General features: G+C 40.9%; 1 protein-coding gene across 2 annotated transcripts in view; it reads left to right on the top strand.

The window, feature by feature from the left end:
• The window catches only part of PCNX2 (pecanex 2), a 222,877-nt gene that overhangs the window by 43,482 nt on the left and 154,862 nt on the right, over window positions 1-24,533 (top strand). For both annotated transcript variants that reach the window (XM_043543302.1, XM_043543301.1), the window contains exons 11-15: window positions 2,130-2,283; window positions 2,372-2,404; window positions 15,176-15,347; window positions 22,892-23,002; window positions 24,035-24,126. In XM_043543302.1, the coding sequence (XP_043399237.1) occupies window positions 2,130-2,283; window positions 2,372-2,404; window positions 15,176-15,347; window positions 22,892-23,002; window positions 24,035-24,126 (562 nt within the window). The remainder of the gene's footprint in view (window positions 1-2,129; window positions 2,284-2,371; window positions 2,405-15,175; window positions 15,348-22,891; window positions 23,003-24,034; window positions 24,127-24,533) is intronic.

The raw sequence follows: 24,533 nt of genomic DNA, 5'->3' as shown, positions 1-24,533 counted from the left end.
ATGAATTTCTCCTCACAGGTAAAAATGCAAACTATTAAAAAAGGAGTAAATGGTGGGACTCCTTTTAAATAAATATGTTTAGTTTAAGTGTGCGAAAATGTTTGTGCTCCAAGCCTCAAACTTCAGAGCTTTTTGTGGCCCATGACCCTTCTATATGAGAAGTATCAGAGGGGTAGCCATGTTAGTTTGTATCTACAAAAACAACGAGAAGCCTGAAGAACTCCTCTGCATCTGAAGAAGTGAGTTTTTTACCCACGAAACTTATGCCCAAATAAATTTGTTAGTCTCTAAGGTGCCACCGGACTCCTCCTCCTATATGAGAAGAGACCTTGATTTATGTGAGGGCCCAATTTGTGCGGTAGTTCCCAATTTGACTCTGGATTCTTGGGCCTGCTGCCTCTGGCAGTGCAGGGGTGGGAAGAGGTGGGGTAGGGGCATTGAGGGGCATTGAAGCACCCACCAGGCTGAGGGGAAGTCGGTGCCTATGCAGTGATTGAAAATTAGTGTTGTGTGTGAATCGGGAAAAGAGAAGAACAGAGGGAAAGGTGCCAGATTTTTGTCATTGAAATACTTCCAAATTTTAAGAACAAAGTGCAGGAGGGAATCCCCCTGGTTCCCCCCTCCCTAACTCAATTATTTGATGAGACACAATTCTGTTTCTTTCTCTGGCATCGTTTCTTCTTTTCTTTCTTTTCTTTCCCCCATGTCAGTTGTAATCAGCTGTTTTGGCAGTGCTCTTTATCTGCTAGACTATTATCAACCCAAAACAACTAAGCCTACATAGCCAGTGACTGCAGGCTAGCCTGTCATGAGCTTGATCTCTGTTTGTGTGGGTGTATGCCCTATACACATGTTAATATGATCTCTGCTGCAGATATTTCAGATGACAGCTTTAGTGTTCTACAGAAATCATGGTATGTAGTCAGAGAAGTTAGATCTAGCATATATGCCGCTGTATATGTGGTGCCTTGTCTAAGCACTTCAAGTGCATGGAAAAATATCCACAATACACTCTTTTTGTTATGGATTGAATATTTAAATTACTTTTCTCTGGACACCTGTTCTAATAAATCTTATTAAACATATGAAAGATTTAATATGTTTCAGTACTATAGATAAGAACAAATTGTATATCTTTTCTAATTCTATATTGTTAGGTTTCAGAGTAGCAGCCGTGTTAGTCTGTATCTGCAAAAAGAAAAGGCGGACTTGTGGCACCTTAGAGACTAACAAATTTATTTGAGCATAATCTTTTGTGAGCTACAGCTCACTTCATCAGATGCATGCTTATGCTCAAATAAATTTGTTAGTCTCTAAGGTGCCACAAGTCCTTCTTTTCTTTTTATATTGTTAGGGGTGCACTTTAAAGAATAATTTTAACATGACAACAGTATTGCTCGCCACCTTTGGCCACATACTATATTTTGTCTTTAGCATTTTTAGTACATGAATGCTTATCATTCCCTTTAAAAACTGTTTTATAGAGAGACTTACATGGAAATGCACACTAAAGTATACAAATTACTTGGTGAAATTCTATGCAGGAAGTCAGACTAGATGATCCTAATAGTCTCTGATAGCCTTAAAATCTATTCATCTATGACAGTGGTGGACAAACTACGGCTGCGGGCCACATCCGGCCTGTGGGACTATCCTGCCTGGCCCTTGAGCTCCTGGCCTGGGGGGCTAGTCCTTGGCCTCTGCCCTGCAGCCTCAGCTTGCCGTGCTGTCTGGGCGGCGGGGCTGCGAGCTCCTGCCGGGCAGTGCGGCTGCGAGAGCCACCAGGTGTAGCGGCCCTCCATACACTTTCGGAACCTGATGTGGCCCTCAGGCCAAAAAGTTTGCCCACCCCTGATCTATGAAATAAAATTCACAGGGTTGAATACAAGGTTTAGGTGTCATAATGAGATGTACAACTAAAGACTTAGAGTGAAGTATTATACGCTGATAAGTCCACAAGCAGTTGGTGTAGAGTTTTGAGGGCAGATCCTCAGGTGGTGTAGTGTTATAGCTCAAGTCAGTGCAGCGATGGCAATTTACATCAGCTGAGGATCTGTCCCTTTATCTCTAGTAGTTACATGGGCACTTTTCTCCTTTTGAAACCCCTTTTATTTATTTTATTCCTGTAGGACTGAAGCTATCAAGGAGAATGTGTTGGCTGTTCTTCTAGTAGTTCTTGTCTCACTTCTTGGGTTCCTAACTCTGAGCCAAGGCTTCTGTAAAGATATTTGGGTCCTCCTGTTCTGTCTTGTCATGGCCGGTTGCCAATATTCCCTTCTAAAGGTAAGAAATTTCCTGTACACAAAATCTCCTGGAATCTTTGGGGATCCAAAAACCTGTAAATAATTTTTTTTCCTGTTTTTGTTTTTAGAGTGTTCAGCCCGACCCTGCCTCACCAATACACGTAAGTCTCAGCAAGCAGAGCAAGTTTTCTTTTTATAGTATCACTTTTGTACTGAGAGGGAATCAGTTGGTACTGCTGTGATGCTACCCAGGGTCATCGTGAGGCACCACCTTACCGCTCTTAGTGTGCAGTTGTCTCGTCTGTGTCTGTTATAGTCCAGCTCCCTGGAACCAACAGCCTCTGGCAACACAAGCACTACCTTCCAGGCCCCTGCAGACCTCGCTCCCTCTCTGCAGGCTAGTGACAGGCACACACCAACCCCTGAGTCCTGAGAGTAATCCCTGTAGCATCCAGCCCCTTGTCCACCAGCCACTCATAAGAGTTACCAGGTATGCTGTCCCCAGAGGGACAGTATACACACAAGAAGGCTGTAACCAGGGTGGGATGAACAAGGCAGCTGCCCAGGGTGGAAAAATGGGGTGAAGAAATGCTGAAAACCCCCCTCAGGGGGCACAAATATGCTTGCTCGCTCTGGGCACTAAAATGTCTGGTTACAGCCCTGCACGCAAGCTGAATGATTTCAACTCAGGAACAACGCTTTGCTTAATACTACAGCACTAAAATATATGTGTAATTAAAGTAACAATAAGTTTATTAACAAGGAGCAGAGAGTCAAAGATTCAAGTCAGTAAGGACAATGGACAGAGAAAGGTTACGTATAAAACAAAATATAACACTTTTCCTAGAGTCTATATTAAACAGGCCAAGCCCCTGTCTACAAAAGTTTGTCACCCAGAGCAATCTCCCAGCATCTCCAGCCAACATGACTGGGATCCCTCTTTCATGAATGCAAAAAGTGATGTCCTTTTGCTTCCTTGGTTAATGATAAAAAGGTGTACTTTTATCTTCTTATCTCCCAAACATCCATTGTTTGTCCCAAAAGTCAGGATGCCCCCGCATGGTTTATTCCCTAGTGTGCTGACTTCATGTTGACTTCGTATGCAAACCGGGCTTCATTTGTATTGGCTTTTGATGCTTAATTTATATGTGAACCAAGACAGATAAGGGAATATACATCCTTTTGTCTGGCAGAAATCAATGCTGCCTTGATTCAGACTCTTTTTAGGAACGTATTTTCAGTATATATACACAACTTCTTTCATGGTATTTGTACATACATTTCACAACGACATTAATGATCAGTGAGAACCCAGCTTTTATTGAAGATCTCACATAACATTCTGTGTGGATAAATACTATGGAAGCAGGATGCTAGGTGTAGTGAGATTGTCAGGCCTGTTAGGAGTTGCTGTTACAGAGCAGTGAACCCTTTGCCTGTTGACATTGAGGGGTTCTTAGTGTCACAACAGTGAATCATTGAAATAAGTAGCTCTTGTAAATATTGTTGGTTGTTTATCAAGAACCCTATTTCGTGTGGCTTTTGTGGCTTCAATGCTATTTTTATTCATGATTGGTTATTTGAATTCATCATTACTTTTAGGTACTCTTTGTGCTAAAATATAATAACCATACATGTGTCTGAATTAGATTATTCAGAAACTCAGTCATATGGAATCTGACCAACATTTTCTCTGTTTTCCATTAACCACTGTTGGCTTTTAAAACAACAACAATCGAGACTCATCCTTCAGTCTTCAGTCAACAGGGATTTAAAAATTAATCTTCAAGACAGATCATTGATTTTTAATCTGCTATTACTGATGTTTTCCTCAAAGTCATTAAGAAAAAGTACATAATTGGCTGATCAAATAGCACATGCTTCCTTATTAAATTAATCTATTCCTGTAATTGTATTTATATATAATATTCATCCTTCCTTCACCAAGTACCACAACTAGGAGAGGTATAATTGAGGTATCAACAATGGATTGTTGTAAATTTTCACTAGCAGTATGTGTATTAGGTTACATTGAGAAGAGATATGCGAGATCTGCCTTACTGCGAGTATTAGCTACCCTGGTATTCTGAATCATATCTCCAGAGCAGTAGTACATTAGAAATACTGATTCTATGTTGGAAATGCATTGGTTTGCTGGCATCAGATTGTCCTATTTAGGAATATTTCTTCCAGGAATAATATGTGCACTAGGGAAATAGATTCAGTGCATCTATTGCTCCCAGGGTAGTGAAAGAAATGGAAGTGTGATATTGGATACATTACATTAAACAAATAAGATATGTGTTCTAACACTTATCAGTTGGCTAGCTGTAATGTAAGGCAACCAGTACTAGCAAAAAGAAAAGGAGTACTTGTGGCACCTTAGAGACTAATCAATTTATTTGAGCATAAGCTTTCGTGACCTACAGCTCACTTCATCGGATGCATACTGTGGAAAATACAGAAGATGTTTTTATACACACAAACCATGAAAAAATGGGTGTTTATTTGTGCTGGAAATGGCCCACCTTGATTATCATACACATTGTAAGGAGAGTGATCACTTTAGATAAGCTATTACCGGCAGGAGAGTGGGGTGGGGGGAGAGAAAACCTTTTGTAGTGATAAACACCCATTTTTTCATGGTTTGTGTGTATAAAAACATCTTCTGTATTTTCCACAGTATGCATCCGATGAAGTGAGCTGTAGCTCATGAAAGCTTATGCTCAAATAAATTGGTTAGTCTCTAAGGTGGCACTAGTACTCCTTTTCTTTTTGCTAATACAGACTAACACGGCTGCTACTCTGAAACCAGTACTAGGTAAGAGGAATGAGCAAAAATCAATGCAGTTGATTTTCTTATCTAGAAGGATAATGTAATGTAAGGGTGTGGGGGGAGGGAGGAGTTTGTGAACTGTTGGAGGAGGACTGAATTCTTTCTCCAAGTCAAAATATTGTGTGTGCTCACTCAGGACCTGAGCCTATCCTACAGTTTGTTGATTTTGGACTCTCTCACCTTCTGGGAAGTCTGCCGCTAGATAAAAGAGCACCTGCTGTTTGCAAGCTGCTATTGGGAGTGGTGTGGGGAGTGTGGGAACTACAAATCAGCTCTGTCTCCTGGATCCTTTCCCTTTGACAGTGAGTTTTAGCCTTAGTCATTTTGAAGACTGGAAATATAAATTCATTTTTTAATCAAGGTTCTTTGCAGTTTATAATTGTAAGTTCTACCAAGGTGAATTTGAAGGATTCTTAGTTTCCTTTCCTGCCTCAGCCATTCCTAGAAATTATGGAATTGCTCAGCTATCGCACATTTGGAAGCAATTTATGCCTACCTGCAAACTGGACAGTGTTGGTAAACGTTAGTTTACAATTCCATTCCTTGTAGTGTATGTTATTTCCAAGGATTTAAAAAATATTCAGATCTCAGGAAAGAGCTAATTTTCTCGATGCCAAAAATAGACCATATTTGTCAGTTCGACTAACACATTTCTACACACAATAATGTGAACGGTAATCAAATCGCTTGCACATGCAAACATTGATAATGTGCACATTTGTTTAAGAGGGGTGGTAACCAGCATAATCAAAACTTCATTATAATCACATCCTAGCCTAAATTATTTGTAGCATCAAAGACGAAATAACTAATGAAGCTTAATTGAGGCATATTTTCATGCAATACCATGGCTAGAATTTTACAGTCACAGTAAAAATGTTGTTATAACATCATCCATCATATTATATTCTACATGTCATACAGTATTATAACAAAGTGATGATATACCTGATTCCCTCCCAATCCTCCCACAAGGCTTGGTTTATTAAGAAGTGCCTATGAAAAAATATTTTACAGTATCATTTTCACTCAACATTTTAAACATGAATGGTATATTTAACATAAATTAAGCTAGAAGACTTAATCCATATTGTATTATGCATTATAATCACTTAAAAGTTATTAAATTTTATAATATGAGATGTATTAATAAAGGCTTGCTGGAATTAGTTGGCATCATTAAAAATAAGACAACAAGTAGGCTTGAAAGGATGCCATACCGTACTACTTCATAATTCACACAACTACATTAAAATTGAAGTAGATAAGATGGCTTGATGCTAATGTGAGGATGCAGAACAGAAGGGAGATTAAAGAATGATCAGTGTTATAAACCTGAACGACAATGCAGCTGAAATTTTGCACATTAAAACAAGACTGGGGAGCAATGGGATAATCTGAGGGTTTTTCTGGGTCCATTCTTTTTCTTGGATTCTCAGACTACAGTGGCCCCTTGTGCCTTTGATCGTCTATGGCTGCTGGCAGATTCCAAACATTATTCCCAATCTCTTTCAGGCATATCTTTCAGTAGTCGGTCATGGCTTAGTCATCTTGAAACTAGACTACTGTAACAGATTCTGTTTAGGACTGTCCTTGAAGACAGTCCAGAGTAATAAGAAATAAGGAATAAATTTTTGACAGTGAAGATAATTAACCATTGCAACAATTTACCAAGGGTAGTGGTGAATTCTCCATCACTGACAATTTTTAAATCAAGATTGGATTTTTGTTTCTAAAAGACGTGCTCTAGATATTATTTTGAGGAAGTTCTATGGCCGGGCTATACAGGAAGTCAGACTAGATGTTCACAGTGATCCCTTCTGGCCTTAGAATTTATGAATCTAGTTAGGAGGCATAGAATGCTGGTACCTAGTGTGGAGTGTGTCACTATGAGCATGTAAGGTGAGAGCTCAGATCTCTACAGTGGTTTCCTGTTCACTTCATGATGCAATTTAAGGTGTTGCTGACGAACCTGAAAGTCCTGAATGTCTGTCCAGGACCAAGTTTTGTGGTCGATATCACAGAAGGCCTCACAGGGCAAGAAGCAGTGTAATGAAATCATCTGGAATCCTGCTTCTGTGCACAAAGCAGAGGTCTCAGCAGGGTAGTGTCTGATACCAAGATGATGGGTACACTTTAGATAGGTAGATATGTATGGCTTCTGCCTTTTGAAATTTTTTCCAACTAGATGTCTGCCAGAGTCTGAGGTTAGTGAGCTTCAGAGTACAACGTAGAGCTCATTTAATGTGATTAATGTTCAGTTTCTGTGTGTGGTGTTTAATGTTATATTTTTAATTGTTTTGTTTTGCTTTGCTTTGGCATTTAGTTTGGAATAGTCTCTGCTTTCAGTGCTTAGTCGCCTAATTCTTGCTGCTGACAGTTCTAATGCTGCTTTCTGAGAGAGGATAGGGCCTGATTTTCACTCACCCTGCACTGGGTTAGCTTAGGCAAGTAACTCCTACGTAACATCTGCTTAGACACTTGGCTTTCAGTCACAAGCCCCTGATGTTTCCTACTGTGTACACACACACATACACACTTACTTCCTCCCTCCCCCTCCCCACCTTTTCTTCCCCTCCTCCCCATTTTACATGTCTTTCAGAAATACAGCCACACAGGAGAAAAACATTAAATAGAGCTGGTTGAAATTTCCCTATCAAATTAGTTTTAATTGAAAAAATGGCTTTTCAGCTAAACAAAAATTGTTGGAGAACAAATTAAAAAACCAAAAAAACAACAACTATTTTTGTTGAATATTTTCAAGTTTTGTTGAAAAAATTAAAAAAATAATAATCAGCGTTGGAGTTATTATTTAATATTTGACACCAAAACCCAAAAACCTAAAAATTTCAAGTAAATAATTTCACAGAATTGAAAAAAAAAGTTGTTTTTTTAAAATTTTTCACAGGGGAAAAATAATTTGCCAACCAGCTGTACATATAATGTAACCAGGTAATCCCAGAAAAAATAAAAATAAAAATCTAAAACTGTTGCAGGACAGGCCAGCTTTACCAGAATGAAGTTATTTCATTATGGTGAAATTGACCAATACAAAGCAAGTAGCATTTTGTAGATTATTCCTTAAATTTATAATTCTCTTGTGTCAATGATAAGCTTCAATTCCTGCATCCCTATTCAATGGAAGGCTGTCTGGTCTGGGAGCATGCCCAGTGTAGCCAGCAGGCATGGGATGAGAATGTGCTTTTCTCTAATCCTTCAACCCTGAAAGCCATTAATGTGTCCACCTCCAGCTGATGACACAACAGGAACTTGTTTTCTCCAGCAAGTGCTGATGTAGGAGAATTAGCTGATATTGGATCTCTTCAGGGAACTTCTACCTCCTGTCAATTATCCACTTCCCAGCCTCACGAGTAACCTCTCAGTGTTGAGCAATCACCCTCATGTGAGGCACAGTTGACAGGCCCTCCTTGAACACCCATACCAGCAACAGTCCTTCTTTCTCTAATGCTGTTTGTCCCCTGTTACTGGGGGGCTTTAGTGGTCTCATGACCTAGGCAGTATTTGCTCTTTGGGACATCTAGTGGCAAATATGTCAGGATATCACCTTAACAGATGGGTACCATGGGGTATTTCTTCCCTTTTTTTGATTGTCTGGCTGCTCTCCAGACACTTCTACCTTGATTGAATTGGCCTCGTTAGCACTGACCCCCCACTTGGTAAAGCAACTCTCATCTTTTCATGTGCTCTAATATATATACCTGCCTACAGTATTTTTCACACCATGCATCTGATGAAGTGGGTTTTAGCCCATGAAAGCTTATGCCCAAATGCTTTTTAAGTGTTTTTCTTGGATGCAGTTTGTCTCTAAGGTAAATGAATAACATTCTGAAAACAAGTAGAAAACACTCCTAATTTTACCATTATACCATGGACATACAACTTATTAAAGAGAAAAAGAGAGAGGGAAAATTGCAGCCTTTAGTATAATATTGAGGCCATGACTAAATGCTAACTAGGCTTCACTTTGACTTAATTCACATTTCCTGAATACAAGATGCAATGTAAGCACACCAGTTCCTAGTAATCTGCTGCGTTGCTAACTGATTGATCCCAAAAGCGATTACAGATCAGTCAATATTAATACCAAAGTATGAGCCTAGCTGAAGGCCAAAAAATTATGGTCACTTTACCCTTCTTCCCGATTAAAAAAAGGATTGTGAAGAAGTGCTCTTTTACTAGAGAAGAAGTGCTCACTTAAATTACATTTTGCAAATACAAATGGGTTTACGGCAACATTTTATAAGGCAAACCTGAATCCTTGTCACTTTGATTTTGGCTTTTCACACTCAAGCATCCTTTGAATTGCCAGTGTACGAAATGTTCTATTTACCCTTGAGCTTGCTGTCAGAAGAGCTGTTAATATTTTCTTTAAATATCTGCTTGTATTTTCTCCATCCCTCACCCTACAGAAATGTTTTTGAACCATCTGGAATCACGTAAATGAAAGACATTTAATTTGTTCTAAGTATACAGGGTTATTTACCCTCCACTTCAGCATTCCTATCAGAGATCAGCATTTAGGGCCGCACTTGATGGGGAATGCCACCTCAGGTAGAAGCACATTAGTGTAGGGTCAAATGGCTCATGTTGATGAAAAAATAGAATAATGTTGGTGATATGGTACATTTTACGTAGTCCTTTTCATCCCAAAGAATCCCACAAGCCATGAGTTTGATTCAACTATCCTTACACAGGCAAAACTACTATGATACTTCAGTACACAAACAGGAATTGCTTCACTCACTGCTGAAATCGATCCATTCCTGGGGAGGAAAGCTGCAGCTGTTTACCAGCATATAGTGTCACTATACAATGATTAAGGACAGGAAGAAGAATACTATAGTTGACTGAAACTGCACAGGGAATTAAAGCAAAATATAATTACCCAACTTGGAACTGAGATAGGAAACAAAGATTAACACACCTATGCTTGCAAAATGTGCACTGGAAACTCTCATAACGGAGAGTGGGCAGCGCCTCACTTTTAAGCCTCCTCAAAAAACACCACTTCCAAAAGCACGGTGCCATAGGGCATACGTTTAATATTGGTTTTGAGAAAAGAGGTCCCACCTACTAAATCACCCATATCCTCAGTCACTTCCTGGAGAAATCTGCGTTTTCCTTTGAGGTCTCTCATCCAAGTACCGACATGACTTAGCTTGTGAGATATGATGAGCTTTCAACCCGAATGAGGTGGCATTATTTCAGCTCTCAATGAAGCTTTTTAAAAAAAACAACAACAAAGAGTGATTGACTGAAGGGGGAAAAAAAAGACCAAGACCAACTGAGCAGAATCAGAACTGTAATTATAGGAGTTTGTTAAAAAGCAGCAAAGGTAGGACATTCTGGGTAACACAACATAATGTGTTTTTCCCCAGACCACATTGGAGATTAATGTAAGGAAACAGTGAAAGGAATTAGGATTTTAGTTTTTCTAAGCCCTGAGGAAAGACCTTGGTATTGAAGGAGCTGGCAGGAAGCCCCTTATGAAAATGTACAGTATTTTTGTGGTGGACAAACCAAATTCCGATACAAGAGAAGAATGGACTCCGCTATCTTCCAGAAGATAAACTGAATTATTTAAATGTCTGAAAATACTTTAAAAAATAGGTTTCATTTTTGTGTTCTCTGTGCAGTTCCAGGTAATTTTCTGGGGGGAGTAGTGGGTCCCTCAATGTTAAGTGGCTTGCTTTAATTTAAACAGTAGTGAGAAGTAAGGGGGCCATAAGATAGAAGTGAGGTAGCCTAAAAATAGTAAGGGGGCTCAGTTCCCTACAAGCTCCCCCAGTAATCTGAGCACTGATTAGGTGGATTGGAAGAGGGTTTTTAAAGGTATTTCTGGCCTGACCAAAAGCAAGGATGTTCAGAAAATGTTGGGAATGCCTGCCCTTAGAATTTCCGTCACAGGTGCTTGGCCCCACAGTGATTAGAGCATGTGGAAATAGCCACACTTCTGTAGTTGAACTGACCACACTGCATGCTGCCACTGTGTGTGATGAACACCTGTCCCCTCGATGTCTGGTAGGGTGCTCTGTGTACTGTGAGCTCAGAGGCAAGCACTAGGCTCTACACATTTTCTGCCCAGCCCTCTGCGTGCAGTCCAGTTCTCAGGCTCATGTTCCCCAGTCTTCCCTTTGCAGCCAGCTCCCAGAGTGCTGCCTCCAGCCTGCTTCTACTTGTATGCAGCTCCAATCCCCTCTGACTTAATAGACCCTTCATTTTAATGTCCTCTAAGAATTATGGCACCTCAACTGGCTGGTTGTTAAACTGGGCAAGGTGCAGTGCCCTTTGCTGGCCAGATCCTCTCCCTCCAGCTCAGCCTGGGTGAGGGGAAGCTACCCAGTAATGAGCCAGCTAGGTTGTTACAGTATTAAGCAGGGGCAGTTTTTAAAATGTTTCCTTTTAACTTTTGATCATTAGGTAAAGTTTGGCTAGTAGAGTCTTCCTGAAACACCCAACCTGATTAGCGGGTGTTGATCCTGCGGAGTAAGGGTTGAATGAGTTCTGCCTAGTCTATCGGATAGGTAGCTAGTTACTGCAGTCAAGGTATCAGTGACTCTCGCTCGCTCACTTGCTCGCTCGAGAATATCTAGGGTCTGGGCTGAGCAATCTTGAGGGTAGAATCCTAGGACAAAACTTTAACTGAACTGTGAATTTATTAACAAAGAAATAAGACATGAAAGCAGGCTGTGCAAGGCATCATCTCACTTGGTGATCATAGCAATGCCCATTGCAATAATATAGGAAATATATTCCCTTTAAGGACTTGGCTAATGGTAAAAATGTAAAAATAAATGGTGTAAGGGTGCCCATTGTAAACACTTCTGTATGTTACTTAGAGTACAGCTGGCAGGAACCTCTGATTTACAGACAGATGAAGTGAGCTGTAGCTCACGAAAGCTTATGCTCAAATACATTTGTTAGTCTCTAAGGTGCCACAAGTCCTCCTTTTCTTTTAGACAGATTCCTGGTTCCCATGTATGTTTGCAAGATGAAGTGAAAATATGAAGCTGGATTTTGTGTGGGTCATGTCTGCTGATACTCTGATAACTGGACAGAGGCAGCTAGAGCTTTGCAGGGTGAGCCAGATCAATGGGAGTTTGCCTACCAGCTTCAGTGTAGAAGTATCACTACCTTTGCTTTTCTCTGATGCTTTTGAAGGTCTCTCTCTCTTTTCCCTTCCTCTCCCCCCAATTGCCTCATCAAGTAGCAACTCTTCCTTTGCCTGAGGAGCTAGCAGCAGGAGGAATTGAGATGAAAGTGACTCACCCCTGTGCCCATTCCAGGAGCATTCCTTCCGCTCCTTCTTCCTGCTCATAGGCTGCCCCACCCACATCTTTGAGTCAAGGATTGTTTCAGCTGTGTGTGTGGTGGTGGTGGTGGGGGACAGAGGGCTAAATCCAAAAGGGGTTTAGCTGCCTAACTGCAACTTGAGGTGCTTAAGTCAAAAACTTAAATCTTCAAAACCTAACTTCCCGAGGTGCCTATGTTTCCACTGATAAAGTCCACATGGCACCTAAATTTCTGCATGTGCTCAGCCATCCAAGTCCCAGGCATCTAGCTCATGCTTCAGCTGCAGTGCAATCCTAAAACTAGGCATTGTGCGGCTTATCTCACCTGTGGGGCCTGATTTGGTGGGCAGTTGTAGAGGTCTCTGTCCAGATCAGGCCTGGCACAGAACTATGTAGGTGGTGATGCTCCTGCTCCCCCTGTAATCTTTAGCCCAATGGTTACAGCAGCATCAGCCAGAGGGGGAATTTGAACCTGGGTAACCCACATCCTGGGTGAGTACTGTAACCACTGGGCTAAAGGTTATCAGGGTACCACGACCAACTTCTCCTCCTTCATTGTTTTGTGTGAGAAATGACTTAGATGCCTAACTCCAGGAGAGGGTTCATGGCTGTAAATCCATTTGAGAGGTAGGACCCAGAGCCTTCCTTGAGTATGGCAAATCAGGAAGACTGCCCCAGGCCCCGCGCTTTGGGCGCCCCTGCGCTTCCATAAAATTGTGAGGCGTCGGGATGGAAGGTGAGGCAGGAGGCGGGCGGGTGAGCAGGGTGAGGAGACGAATGGGGAGGCGAGCTGCAGGTGGGAGGAGGGTGAGGAGGCAGGCGGGCGGACTGCGAGGATGAGAGTGGCGGGTGGGGGTGAGCAGGAAAGCAGCGGTCACCGGCAGCCCCTCTACCAGAACCTCCCCCTCCCCCAGCACCTCCTGCCCGCCAGCAGGTCCCACCGATCTGCGCCTCCCCTTCGCTCTCAGCGCCTACTGCTTTCGTGGCATCAGGGGGTACGGGGGGGGAGGGGGAGAGGAGTGATGGCGCAGCGCGCTTGGGGGAGGGGGCGGAACTGGGTGGGGAAGAGGTGGGGGAAGAAGCAGGGCAGGGGTGGGGCCTTGGGGGAAGGGGTGGAGTCGGGGCGGGGCCTGTGCAGACCTGATAAGGAGCACCCCCTGGCAGATTAGAAACTTGGTGCCTATGTCCCGGGCCCCGCAGTCCACTAGGGACGGTCCTGGTGGGACCTAAGTTCCATTCCTTTCGGGGCATCTCCCATTGGTTAGCTTAGTCAGCTCCCCGCTCACTGTGTCAGTTTTTTGTTGATCCCATTCTTAGACACCTAACTCTCCCCATGCATTGTATAGGGAATTTGGGAACCTAAATTAAGGCTGTAGACTTTATTAGGTGGCAGGGTGACTAAAAGTAAGGCATTACAATGCTGAATCTAAGTCCCTTTTCTGGATCTACCCCAGAAAGTCTGGAAGTGGTTGGAGTCCCTTCCTGTCTGCTCCAATGTAGAAATATGGCCCAGCAGGGGCAGCAGTACTAGGATTCCTGGTGCAGTGCCAAAACAACATTAAAGTAGGGAACCAGCTGTAGTTGTGGCAATAGAGAGCGAAAGAGAGGCAGAGGAGAAGTAGTAACCACTCCAGCAGGGGTGAAAGAGAACCATATTTGAACTCAAGCATATCTTTTCTAAGGGTTAATCTTCCCTTGTACCATCCCCACCCTTTCTGAATTGGAGAGGGTGAGCTGGAAGGTGTTCTCTGAGCCTGAACTGCTTGTTCTGACAAACCGTGTATTAATTTTGTATAATGACGAGGAATCTACCAGTGGTATTTAAATCAAGACCTTTAAACTCATTTCACTTGTAATCTACAATAAGACACATCACACACACAATTTTCTAAAGGAGAAAGGTTGAAGCTTTATACCTGTTGAAGCTTTATACCTGTGAGAGCCACAAAGCTCCTTTTCTATGTTTTTGGCAGCAATAACTACCTCGTCTTAATATAATGCAAATTATAATATAAATTAAAAACTGTAATTTTATCATTAATTTAATAAATGCTGGACATAAAGGTCAGGGTACATGAAGCAGATATTGATTAATATTAGCTTTACATTTGAAAGGAAAAATTTAAATGTAAAGTTTGCTATTAAAGAGCAAGATTCAGCTAGATCTAGATTTTTCTCAGAGTATGGTAATGACTGATACAATTTTTATTATTATTTTAAAAAGGTCTGAAAGAGCAGATTTTCAAAGACGCAAATGGCAGATAGGCACCTTGCTCTGTAATTGCCATTTGTGCCTTTGAAAATCTACTCAGAAGTGTATAAAATCACTTGTAGCATTATATTAGTAGAACAAACAAATTAGGGGAAGTGTGAAGGTGGTATTGATTACAGAAAAGCTGAGGGAATCCAGGCTTAGATGGTTTAGGCATGTGAAAAGAAGATTGGAAGAATATATAGGAAACAGGATGTTAAAATTAGAAGTGGAGGGAAAGAGAAGGGTTGGAATTTCCAAAACTAGATGAATGGATGTCAAACAAGAGGAATTGACTAGTGGAGTTTCTGAGGAACAGCTTCAAGACAGAGTGGAATGGAGAAGGACTCAAAAACTGACCCTATATGGATGGAACTAAGACAAGAAGAAGAGCAGGAATATGGTATAGAAAATACTTACTGCCTGGTCTCTGCCCCCTGTCAGTTTTATGAGTGCCTAGACACTGTCATGCATATAAATAGAAAGATGAAGTGCAACATTAAGAAATATTTTGTTTGCTTGTCTTTTCCAGGGACACAATCAAATCATAATGTACAGCAGACCAGTATATTTTTGTATCTTGTGTGGCCTTATTTTGTTGCTAGATGCTGGATCTAAAGACAAAAATCCTTCGATTTACACAGTATATGGCTTGAAGCTCTTTTCTCCTGAATCTCTCCAATCAGCCAGAGACCATATAATAGGTGAGTTGATACTTTGCCTGTGAATGTAAAAATGAGTTGACCATTAGCTGTGGAGCCTGTGTTTTTCCGATGTTGACAATCAAATGAATGTTATGGAGAAATGTATTTTGCCCCGTTATTCATCTAAAGGTTAAACCTGTAGAAAAACTTAGAAGAAGTCAGCATGCAGATATGGTGGCACTGGGCATCCATCCCTCACCCTAAAATCAGTTCTTAAAACAGTAAGGATTATATTTGTATTCTCCGTAGAAAACTAACAATCACTGATGATATTAGAAAAAGACATCATCTGTGAAATGCATTTTTGCTTTGTACGGTGGTCATGTACACACAGGCATCACATCACAGATCAGCAACCTTCCCCCCTCTCTGCTGTTCTGGGGACGTCACACCTGCTATACTGCACTGTGTCTGGGCACCTAGTTACTGTAAAATATTTGCAACCTGATGATGGTTAAGACAAGAGCAACAAATATAGATTTAAATTTTCATCATAAGTCAAAGAGCTGTGTGTGTAAACAAAGATGAAGGGGAAAACATTATAACAGTTACCTGTATAATGAAGGATATAAACAATGAGAGTGGTGTAAATTAAGGTAGTGAGGAGAAATGGGATGAAACTGGAAAAAAAAAACCCTTAGACTTAATATTGGGAAAACGTCCTGACACTGAGATGGGCTGGCTGTAGAACAGTCTCCCAAAGGAAGTGGTGGAAGCTCAGTTGTTTAAGACATTTAAAACAAGAGAAAATAAAGTATTGGAGGGAGCAAGCTTGTGGCATGGACTAGATGACCTAATAGGACTTTTCCATCTGTGATTGCTATACCTGTGTGTAGCTGCAGCTAAAGTTTGCTTATGCTATTTGTAGGATGGACTTATGGCATTGTACGTATACTTATTGGCTCCCATTTCCCCTCACCACAGACTGGGGACAAACGAAGACCTGCATCACTTATTTTCATTAGTTTTGTTTGCTCTCATTACAGTTTCTTCTTACGTCTTATTTTATCTGCCTGTCAAAAGTGAACAGTAAAAACGCTGATAAATAATTCATCAAGAATCCTAAATGACTCCAGGGATAAGATAAATGGAAAAACTATAGCAACGACTATAGAATGAGTGAGCTTATAAATGTTCTAATTTTGGCTGACCTTAGAGACGTCACAGAGCAGAGTCTTGTAGCAGACTGGAAAAGAGGGAGGGAGATGGAGAGGGATTACAAACTCATATTGGCATTTGGAACCTATAAAAAATAGAAGTCAGCTGCCTTAAGCATCTCACCCTCTTTTTGTTTTCTAGCTGTGAAAGCAGGTAATTCTTGGTGCTACAGTGTCCCATTCATTGTCGTCATTCCACGTCGTTGTTTCTGTGATGCCTGTTATATCAATATCCTCATTTAATACCAGGCACTTATGTTCGCACATCTCTATATTTAAACTTCTAGCATTTGTATACAAACACTTTTAAAATTTGTCACTTTTTAGTTGTCTGCCTTCATGTGATGTAACTGAATGGAAGTCTTTTTCATTTGACTGTTTCTCTTCAGTTCCTACCTGTACTTTATCAAATTCTCTTTACTAGGATATTGAGAATCCTGGTTAATAGATCCCCCTCTCTATGGGATTTCTCTGTCTGAATTACGTGCTCCTCTGCACCTGTTGGCTTTCCACCAGCCCTTAGTTTAAAAACTCCTCTCTGACCTTTTTAATTTTACGTGCCAGCAATCTGATTCTGTTTTGGTTTAGGTGGAGCCCATCCTTCCTGTATAGGCTCCTCTTTTCCCAAAATATTCCCCAATTCCTAATAAATCTGTCACAAATTCCTAGGCCCAAGGTAGTACTGTTTGTTTGCAGTATGCCTTAACAGATAACCCCAGGTAAGTGGGTGGTGGCAATTTATTTTTGTACTTTGCCATTTCCTTTTTCACTTCTAAAACAAGAAGTTTTTATAGAATCTTTTTCCGGTACTTCAATACAACATTCAAATGTATCTTACCCATGCTGAGAAGATGCCCTGCAAAGCAGCAGCAGCGGTAATGGCCCACAGATATATCTGGTACTGGGGAAAATCAAGGGCCAGATTTTCTGTCGGTAGTGCTCAGCACCCGCTGCCTGGGTCAGATTTCAGAAGTACTCAACTCCCATTTAGGTACCTAAATTAAGCTGCTGGATTTTATCAAGTGCGCAGCACCTAGTAGCTTCCATGGTTCTCAATTCAGATCGATTAGGTTCAATACTGAATGGCAAATAAATCTTTATTGGGGTGATTGGTAGTTCAGGGGCTTGCTAATGAGACATGGACCCTATGTTACTGGTTCAAATCCAGCACAGGGCAGTAGTCACCAAAGTTTGCCATCATCTGATGTCTGCTGTTCGATGATGTATGGCAAGTGATTTGCTGATCTCACATATTAAGTACTTAACCACTTACATCAACAAACACGCTTTCAGCATTTATTGGCTGAAATAGGCTCAGTTCTGCACTTCTTACTTACGTTAATCTCCCAATGAGGTCAACTGAAATAAGGAATTCAAGACTGGATCCAATTAAGGCACTGATTTAAAGGCGTGATCCTACAACCATTAAAGTCAAGAGCAAAACTCGCATTGATTTATCATTGATCATCTCCTAAATGAATTGCCTGCTAAGGCACAGACCAGTTTAAAACAAATTTTATATGTAATAATGTTATGCATCTAACAAGTTTCAACTGAATTGAGTTTGTTTCACAATCTAGTAATAAACCTTTTACTGTAATTCACTGTGCAGCTTCACAATGACCAATTTCTTAGACTTGCAAGTGCAACAATTTTGGTTAATTTTATTAATATATATATATATTGTTTCATAGTTACCAGAAATAACACAGAACTTCTGGAAAACGTTAGTTTTATATTCTATGACCCTTCAAACAAAAATTCATTGATTTCTCAATATACAACTCCAAAACACTTAAATATAATATACTTTGCTTGTAATTTATTATACTATGCCTTATTTTTCACTTCATGCTGTACCTATAAAGAGAGATCTCTACACCAGTGGTTCCCAAACTTGTTCCGCCGCTTGTGCAGGGAAAGCCCCTGGCGGGCTGGGCCGATTTGTTTACCTGCCATGTCCACAGGTTTGGCCGATTGTGGCTCCCAGGGGCTGCGGTTCGCGGCTCCAGGCCAATGGGAGCTGCTGGAAGCGGCGGCCAGTATGTCCCTTGGCCCGCACCGCTTCCAGCAGCTCCCATTGCCCTGGAGCAGCGAACTGTGGCCACTGGGAGCCATGATCGGCTGAACCTGCGGATGCGGCAGGTAAACAAACCGGCCCAGCCTGCCAGGAGCTTTCCCTGCACAAGCGGCGGAACAAGTTTGGGAACCCCTGCTCTACACCATGGGTGAAATCCTAGCTCCATTAATGTTAATGGCAAAACTTCCATTGTCTTCAGTAGGGCTAGGATTTCACCCCATATTATTAGCACAATCTAGAATACTGAAAACAGAAATACTTGAATATCTTCACCATGTAAAGGAACTGTTTAAGTCCAGACAGCTCCGGCAGTCTGGCAGCACAATATATAACGACACACAAGATCTACATTTGAATCTACATTCACAATTCTTCATGTGGTGAAAGAATGGATTTGCTACCTCTTGAGAAGGATACAAAGTTTACCAACTTGAAGAATCCAGAAGCTTGATATGATAACGTTATGTTTGGTGAACAACAAGAGGTTTGTCCAACTCTTTGACCATGAGGAAATATTACAACGTAGCTGTTGCTGTACAGAGGGAGGATTGCATTATAAAGGAAGAAAATGGTGGACGGGACTGCAGGGGTTAAGTCAATGCCCTGCATTCTCACTCAGGCAAGTCTTAGCCCTTAAACCATGATATAAAAGAAATGAGAAATTTTGGTCAGACTATGGGTGCGGAAGAGCCAGAAATGATGCCTCAGGTGCCACTAAACCAGCAACCACACACCACACAACAGAACCACTAACCCAGGAACCTATCCTTGCAACAAAGCTCGTTGCCAACTGTGTCCACATATTTATTCAGGGGACACCATCGTAGGGCCTAATCACATCAGCCACACTATCAGAGGCTCGTTCACCTGCACATCCACCAATGTGAGATATGCCATCATGTGCTAGCAGTGTTCCTCTGCCATGTACATTGGTCAAACTGGACAGTCTCTACATAAAAGAATAAATGGACACAAATCAGATGTCAAGAATTATAACATTCATAAACCTGTCGGAGAACACTTCAGTCTCTCTGGTCACTCAATTACAGACCTAAAAGTCGCAATATTACAACAAAAAGACTTCAAAAACAGACTCCAATGAGAGACTGCTGAATTGGAATTAATTTGCAAACTGGATACAGTTAACTCAAGCTTGAATAGAGACTGGGAGTGGTTGAGTCATTACACAAAGTAAAACTATTTCCCCATGTTTATTCCCCCCCCAGACGTTCTTGTTAACTGCTGGAAATGGCCCACCTTGATTATCACTACAAAAGGTTTTCTCCCCCCCCGCCAGCTCTCCTGCTGGTAATAGCTCATCTTAAGTGATCATGCTCCTTACAGTGTGTATGATAACACCCATTTTTTCATGTTCTGTGTGAATATAAATCTCCTCACTGTATTTTCCACTGAATGCATCTGATGAAGTGAGCTGTAGCTCACGAAAGCTTATGCTCAAATAAATTGGTTAGTCTCTAAGGTGCCACAAGTACTCCTTTTCTTTTTACAACAATTACCTGCTTTCACAGCTAGAAAACAAGAAGAGGGTGAGGTGCTTAAGGCAGCTGGCTTCTATTTTTTTATAGGTTCCAAATGCCAATATGAGTTTGTAATTCCTGTCCACCTCCCTCCCTCTTTCATACAAAATATTTCGGAATGACAGAATAGCTTGTGTTGGTGGAGGAGTGGCACTATATGTGAAAGAAAGCATAAAGTGGAATATAGTGAAAATCTTAAGTGAATCAAACGGTACCCTAGAATCTCTATGGATAGAAATTCCATACTTGAATAATAGGAGCATAGCAGTAGGAGTATGCTACCAACAACCTGACCAGGATGGTGACTATGAAATGCTCTGGGAGATGAGAGACGCTATACAAATAGACAACTCAATAATAAGGGTGGATTTCAGCTATCCCCATATTGACTGGGTATATGTCACTTCAGGACAGGTTGCAGAAATATAGTTTCTGGGACACCATTAATGACTGCTTCTTGGAGCGGCTAATTCTGGAACCCACAAGTGGAAAGGCAATTCCTGATTTAGTCCTAAGTGGAGCATAAGATATGGTACAAGAGGTGAATATAGCTGAACCATTAGGTAGTAGTGACCATAATATAATTAAATTTAACATCCATTGAGGGGGGAAATACCAACCCCCCCCCCCAAAAACACTAGCATTTAATTTCGGAAAGGGGAACTACACAAAAATGAGGAAACTAGTTAAATAGAAATTAAAAGGAACAGGCACAAGAATAAAATGCCTGCAAGTTACATGGAAACTTTTTCAAAAACACCACAATAGAGGCGTACATTACAGATACCCCAAATTATAAAGAATAGTAAGGACCAAAAAATGCCACCATGGCTAAACAGAGTAAAACAAGTGACTAGAGGCATAAAGGCATCCTTTAAAAATTGGAAGTCAAATCCTACTGAGGAAAATAGAAAAGAACATAAATTCTGGCAAGTCAAGTTGTAAAAGTGTAATTAGGCTGAAAAAGAATTTGAAGAGCAATTAGCAAAAGAAGCAAAAACTAAGAGCATTTTTTTAAAAGTACATCAGAAGCAGGAAACAATCAGTGGGGCCACTGGATGATCAAGGTGATAAAGGAGCACTCAAGGAAGATAAGGCCATTGTGGAGAAACTAAATGAATTCTTTGCATCTATCTTCACTGCAGAAGATGTGAGGGAGATTTCTACATCTGAGCCATTCTTTTTAGGTGACCAATCTGAGGCACTGTCCCAAATTGAGATTTCAATAGAAGAGATTTTGGAACAAACTGATAAATAAAAGAGTAATAAGTCACCAGGAACAGATGGTGTTCACCCAAGAGTTCTGAAGGAACTCAAATGTGAAATTGCAGAACTACTAATTGTGGGATGTAACCTATCACTTAAATCAGTTTGTGTACCAGATGACTGGAGGATAGGTAATGTGATGCCAATTTTTTAAAAAGGCTCCAGAGGTGATCCTAGCAACTGCAGACCCGTAAGCCTAACTTCAGTACCAGGCAAATTGGTTGAAACTATAGTGAAGAACAGAATTACCGGACATAGAGGAACATGATTTGTTGGGGAAGAGTCAACAAGGCTTTGTAAAGGGGAAATCATGTCTCACCAATCTATTAGAATTCTTTGAGGGGGTCACAAACATGTGGACATGGGTGATCCGTTGGATTCAGTGTACTTGGACTTTCAGGAAGCCTTTGACAAGGTCTCTCACCAAAGGCTCTTAAGCAAACTAAGCAATGATGGGATAAGAGGAAATGTCATTTCATGGATCTGTAATTGATTAAAAGACAGGGAACAAAGGGCAGGAATAAATGGTCAGTTTTCAGAATAGAGAAAGGCAGACAGCAGTGTCCCCCAGGGATCTGCACTGGGATCAAAGCTGTTCAACATATACATAAATGATCTGGAAAAAGGGGTAAAGAGTGAGGTGGCAAAGTTTGCAGATGATCCAAAGTTACTGAAGATAATAAAGTCCAAAGTAGACTGCAAAGAGTTACAAAGGGATCTCACAACACTGTGTGACTGGGCAACAAAATGGCAGATGAAATTCAACATTGATAAATACTAAATAATGTATATTGGAAAACAATTTCAACTGTACATACAAAGTGATGGGGTGTTAATTAGCTATTAGCACTCAAGAAAGGGATCTTGGAGTGATTTTGGCTACTCCCTGACACAGGATAAGATTAACATGTTTTAGGATTACTCCAGGAAGCATCAAAGAGGGAGTGAGATGGCAAGATTGCTCTTGTCAGCCAGCCTCCCTCACCCCTTCCCTCATACTCACACCCATTCATTCACACACTCCCCTCTGACACATTGATAGTGAGTTCTATTTCCTGTGCTATTAATTACTCCCCCGCCCCATCCAGGCTGTTCTTGGGTCACAATAGTTAGAGCAATTATTTAGACTTCAAACTAGTAATATCAAGCTAGCTATAAAGTGACCCCCTTTCCTCACAGTGAGGATTTCCGTTCTCGTTTCAGTGCTGGGCTTTTGCAAAATCCTCCTTGTGATCACTGAATTTCAAGTGATCTTGAAATGTTTGGTCTGGGGGACCAAAAATCTCTTTGATCAAATGGAGGAATCCAGATAACTCTAGGTAGTTTGCCATCTTTACCATTGCTTTTCCTCAATAACAATCCAAGAATAGCTTGGTATGACTAGAAAAAGAAGAGAGGTAGCTTATCCCAGTTTGAGGCAACTTCTCTCTGTTTTTCATACAAATATGTTCAGTTATTATGACATTCAAATATGTGCTAACATACATCTTGTTTTAATTTCAGTGTTTTTGTATTGCTTCCCTGCAATTTCTCTTCTTGGCCTTTTCCCTCAAATCAACACCTTCTGTATATATCTCTTGGAACAAATAGACATGTTACTTTTTGGTGGTTCTGGTAAGTAGCTTATTGTAGCCTGAGCTCATCTTTTATGCCCACAGCTGTAAATTAAGCTGGGTTGTACTGCATATTTTGAGGCCCCATTCACACTACAGTTGAAACAGTGCTAGTGGCTGTCACGCAGTTACACATGGTTTCTTGCATATGGACAAGGATTTGTTCTGAGAACAGCAGTACTTAAACTGTGCGCTAGACTGTGAACCACTCCCACAGAAATGTTTTTAGAATGTCTAACATGATCCTTGGCAAAACTTAAATCCTTTCCCATATGAGAGAAAACACGTTAGAAGCATGGTGATTTCTGTCATCATTTCAAGCACAATGTGGATAAGCCCAAAAAGAGAGAGGGACTATTTAGTAGTTTTTTCCCCCCTGTAGCTCAAATAAGAAAAAAGAAAAATCAGATGGCTAAAACTACCATATGCGTCTGGGGTAGTTTTTCCTTAACTTCTTGACTCTTGAATAATGTAGCAGATCTGAGGGCAAAACATGTTGGGTGAAACCCTGACCCCACCAAATGAAGGGAAGTTTTACTCCGATTTCCATGGAGCCAGAATTTCACCGGGTGAGAGTGCTACCAAATATGCTGGCCTTCCCCCCCCCCCCCCCACGTTGTTTTTTATTTCAGAGGAATGCTGCAATGGGATTCAGCAGTATAAGGGTTCAAGCATTTTAAAGCAGCATCCTTCCTTTCCTCCTCTTCAAAAATGAAAAAAGGATAGACGGCAATATTTTGGCAAGGCATATAAATATACAAAATGATGGACCTTTAGGGTGAAATCCTGGTCCCACTGAAGTCAATGGCAAAACTCCCATTGATTTAATGAGGCCTGAATTTCACCCTTAGACTCTTCAGGAGCTTGTTTAACTGATCAAAATATTGAAGGCTTTCTTTGTACAAAGAAAGAGAATAACACTGAGATACAAGATTTCTATTAATTAAATTCTGGTTGAGCAAGTCCTTTTTTGTTTTGCTTTTGGTTGCAACTTGTTTCATCTAGAATAAAACGTTTGATGTCTGTATTTCAGCTGCTGCTGGATTGATATCTGCCCTATACAGTATTTCTCGAAGTTTTGTAGTTGTGATTGTACTGTATGCTTTCTGCTTCAATGCAGTGAAGGTAAGTGGAAATAACTGCGGTGGCAAAATGGACTAACCATGCTTCAGGAGATACTCTAGTTTAGTGAGTGGCTTTAGGTCTAATTTGTCGTGCATCCATTTTATCAATTCTTATTTCCCCAAATAACTTAAAACATGGCTTGTAAATGTACTTTGTATAAGCTACTCTGTAATATTTCAATATCTAAGTGAAATACTGGCATAAATGTTAACCTATCACCCATGACTTCATGGAACACTAGAGTCTGGCCATCCTACCTGAAATTATTGCATTGTGTTTTCAGTACAAAGGGCCAAAAGCAGCCGTGGCATAAATCGGCACGGTTCCCACCAAACTTCAGAGCAAGTTACTCCTGATCGTGCCCATGTTGAATTTGGTCAAAATTCTTAACAAAGACTCTGCTTTCT

Source organism: Chelonia mydas, chromosome 3 (genome assembly GCF_015237465.2).
Source record: "Chelonia mydas isolate rCheMyd1 chromosome 3, rCheMyd1.pri.v2, whole genome shotgun sequence".
Taxonomy (NCBI): Eukaryota; Metazoa; Chordata; order Testudines; family Cheloniidae; genus Chelonia; species Chelonia mydas.
Note: the sequence above shows the minus strand (reverse complement) of the source record. Positions and strands in the feature narration are given on the sequence as shown.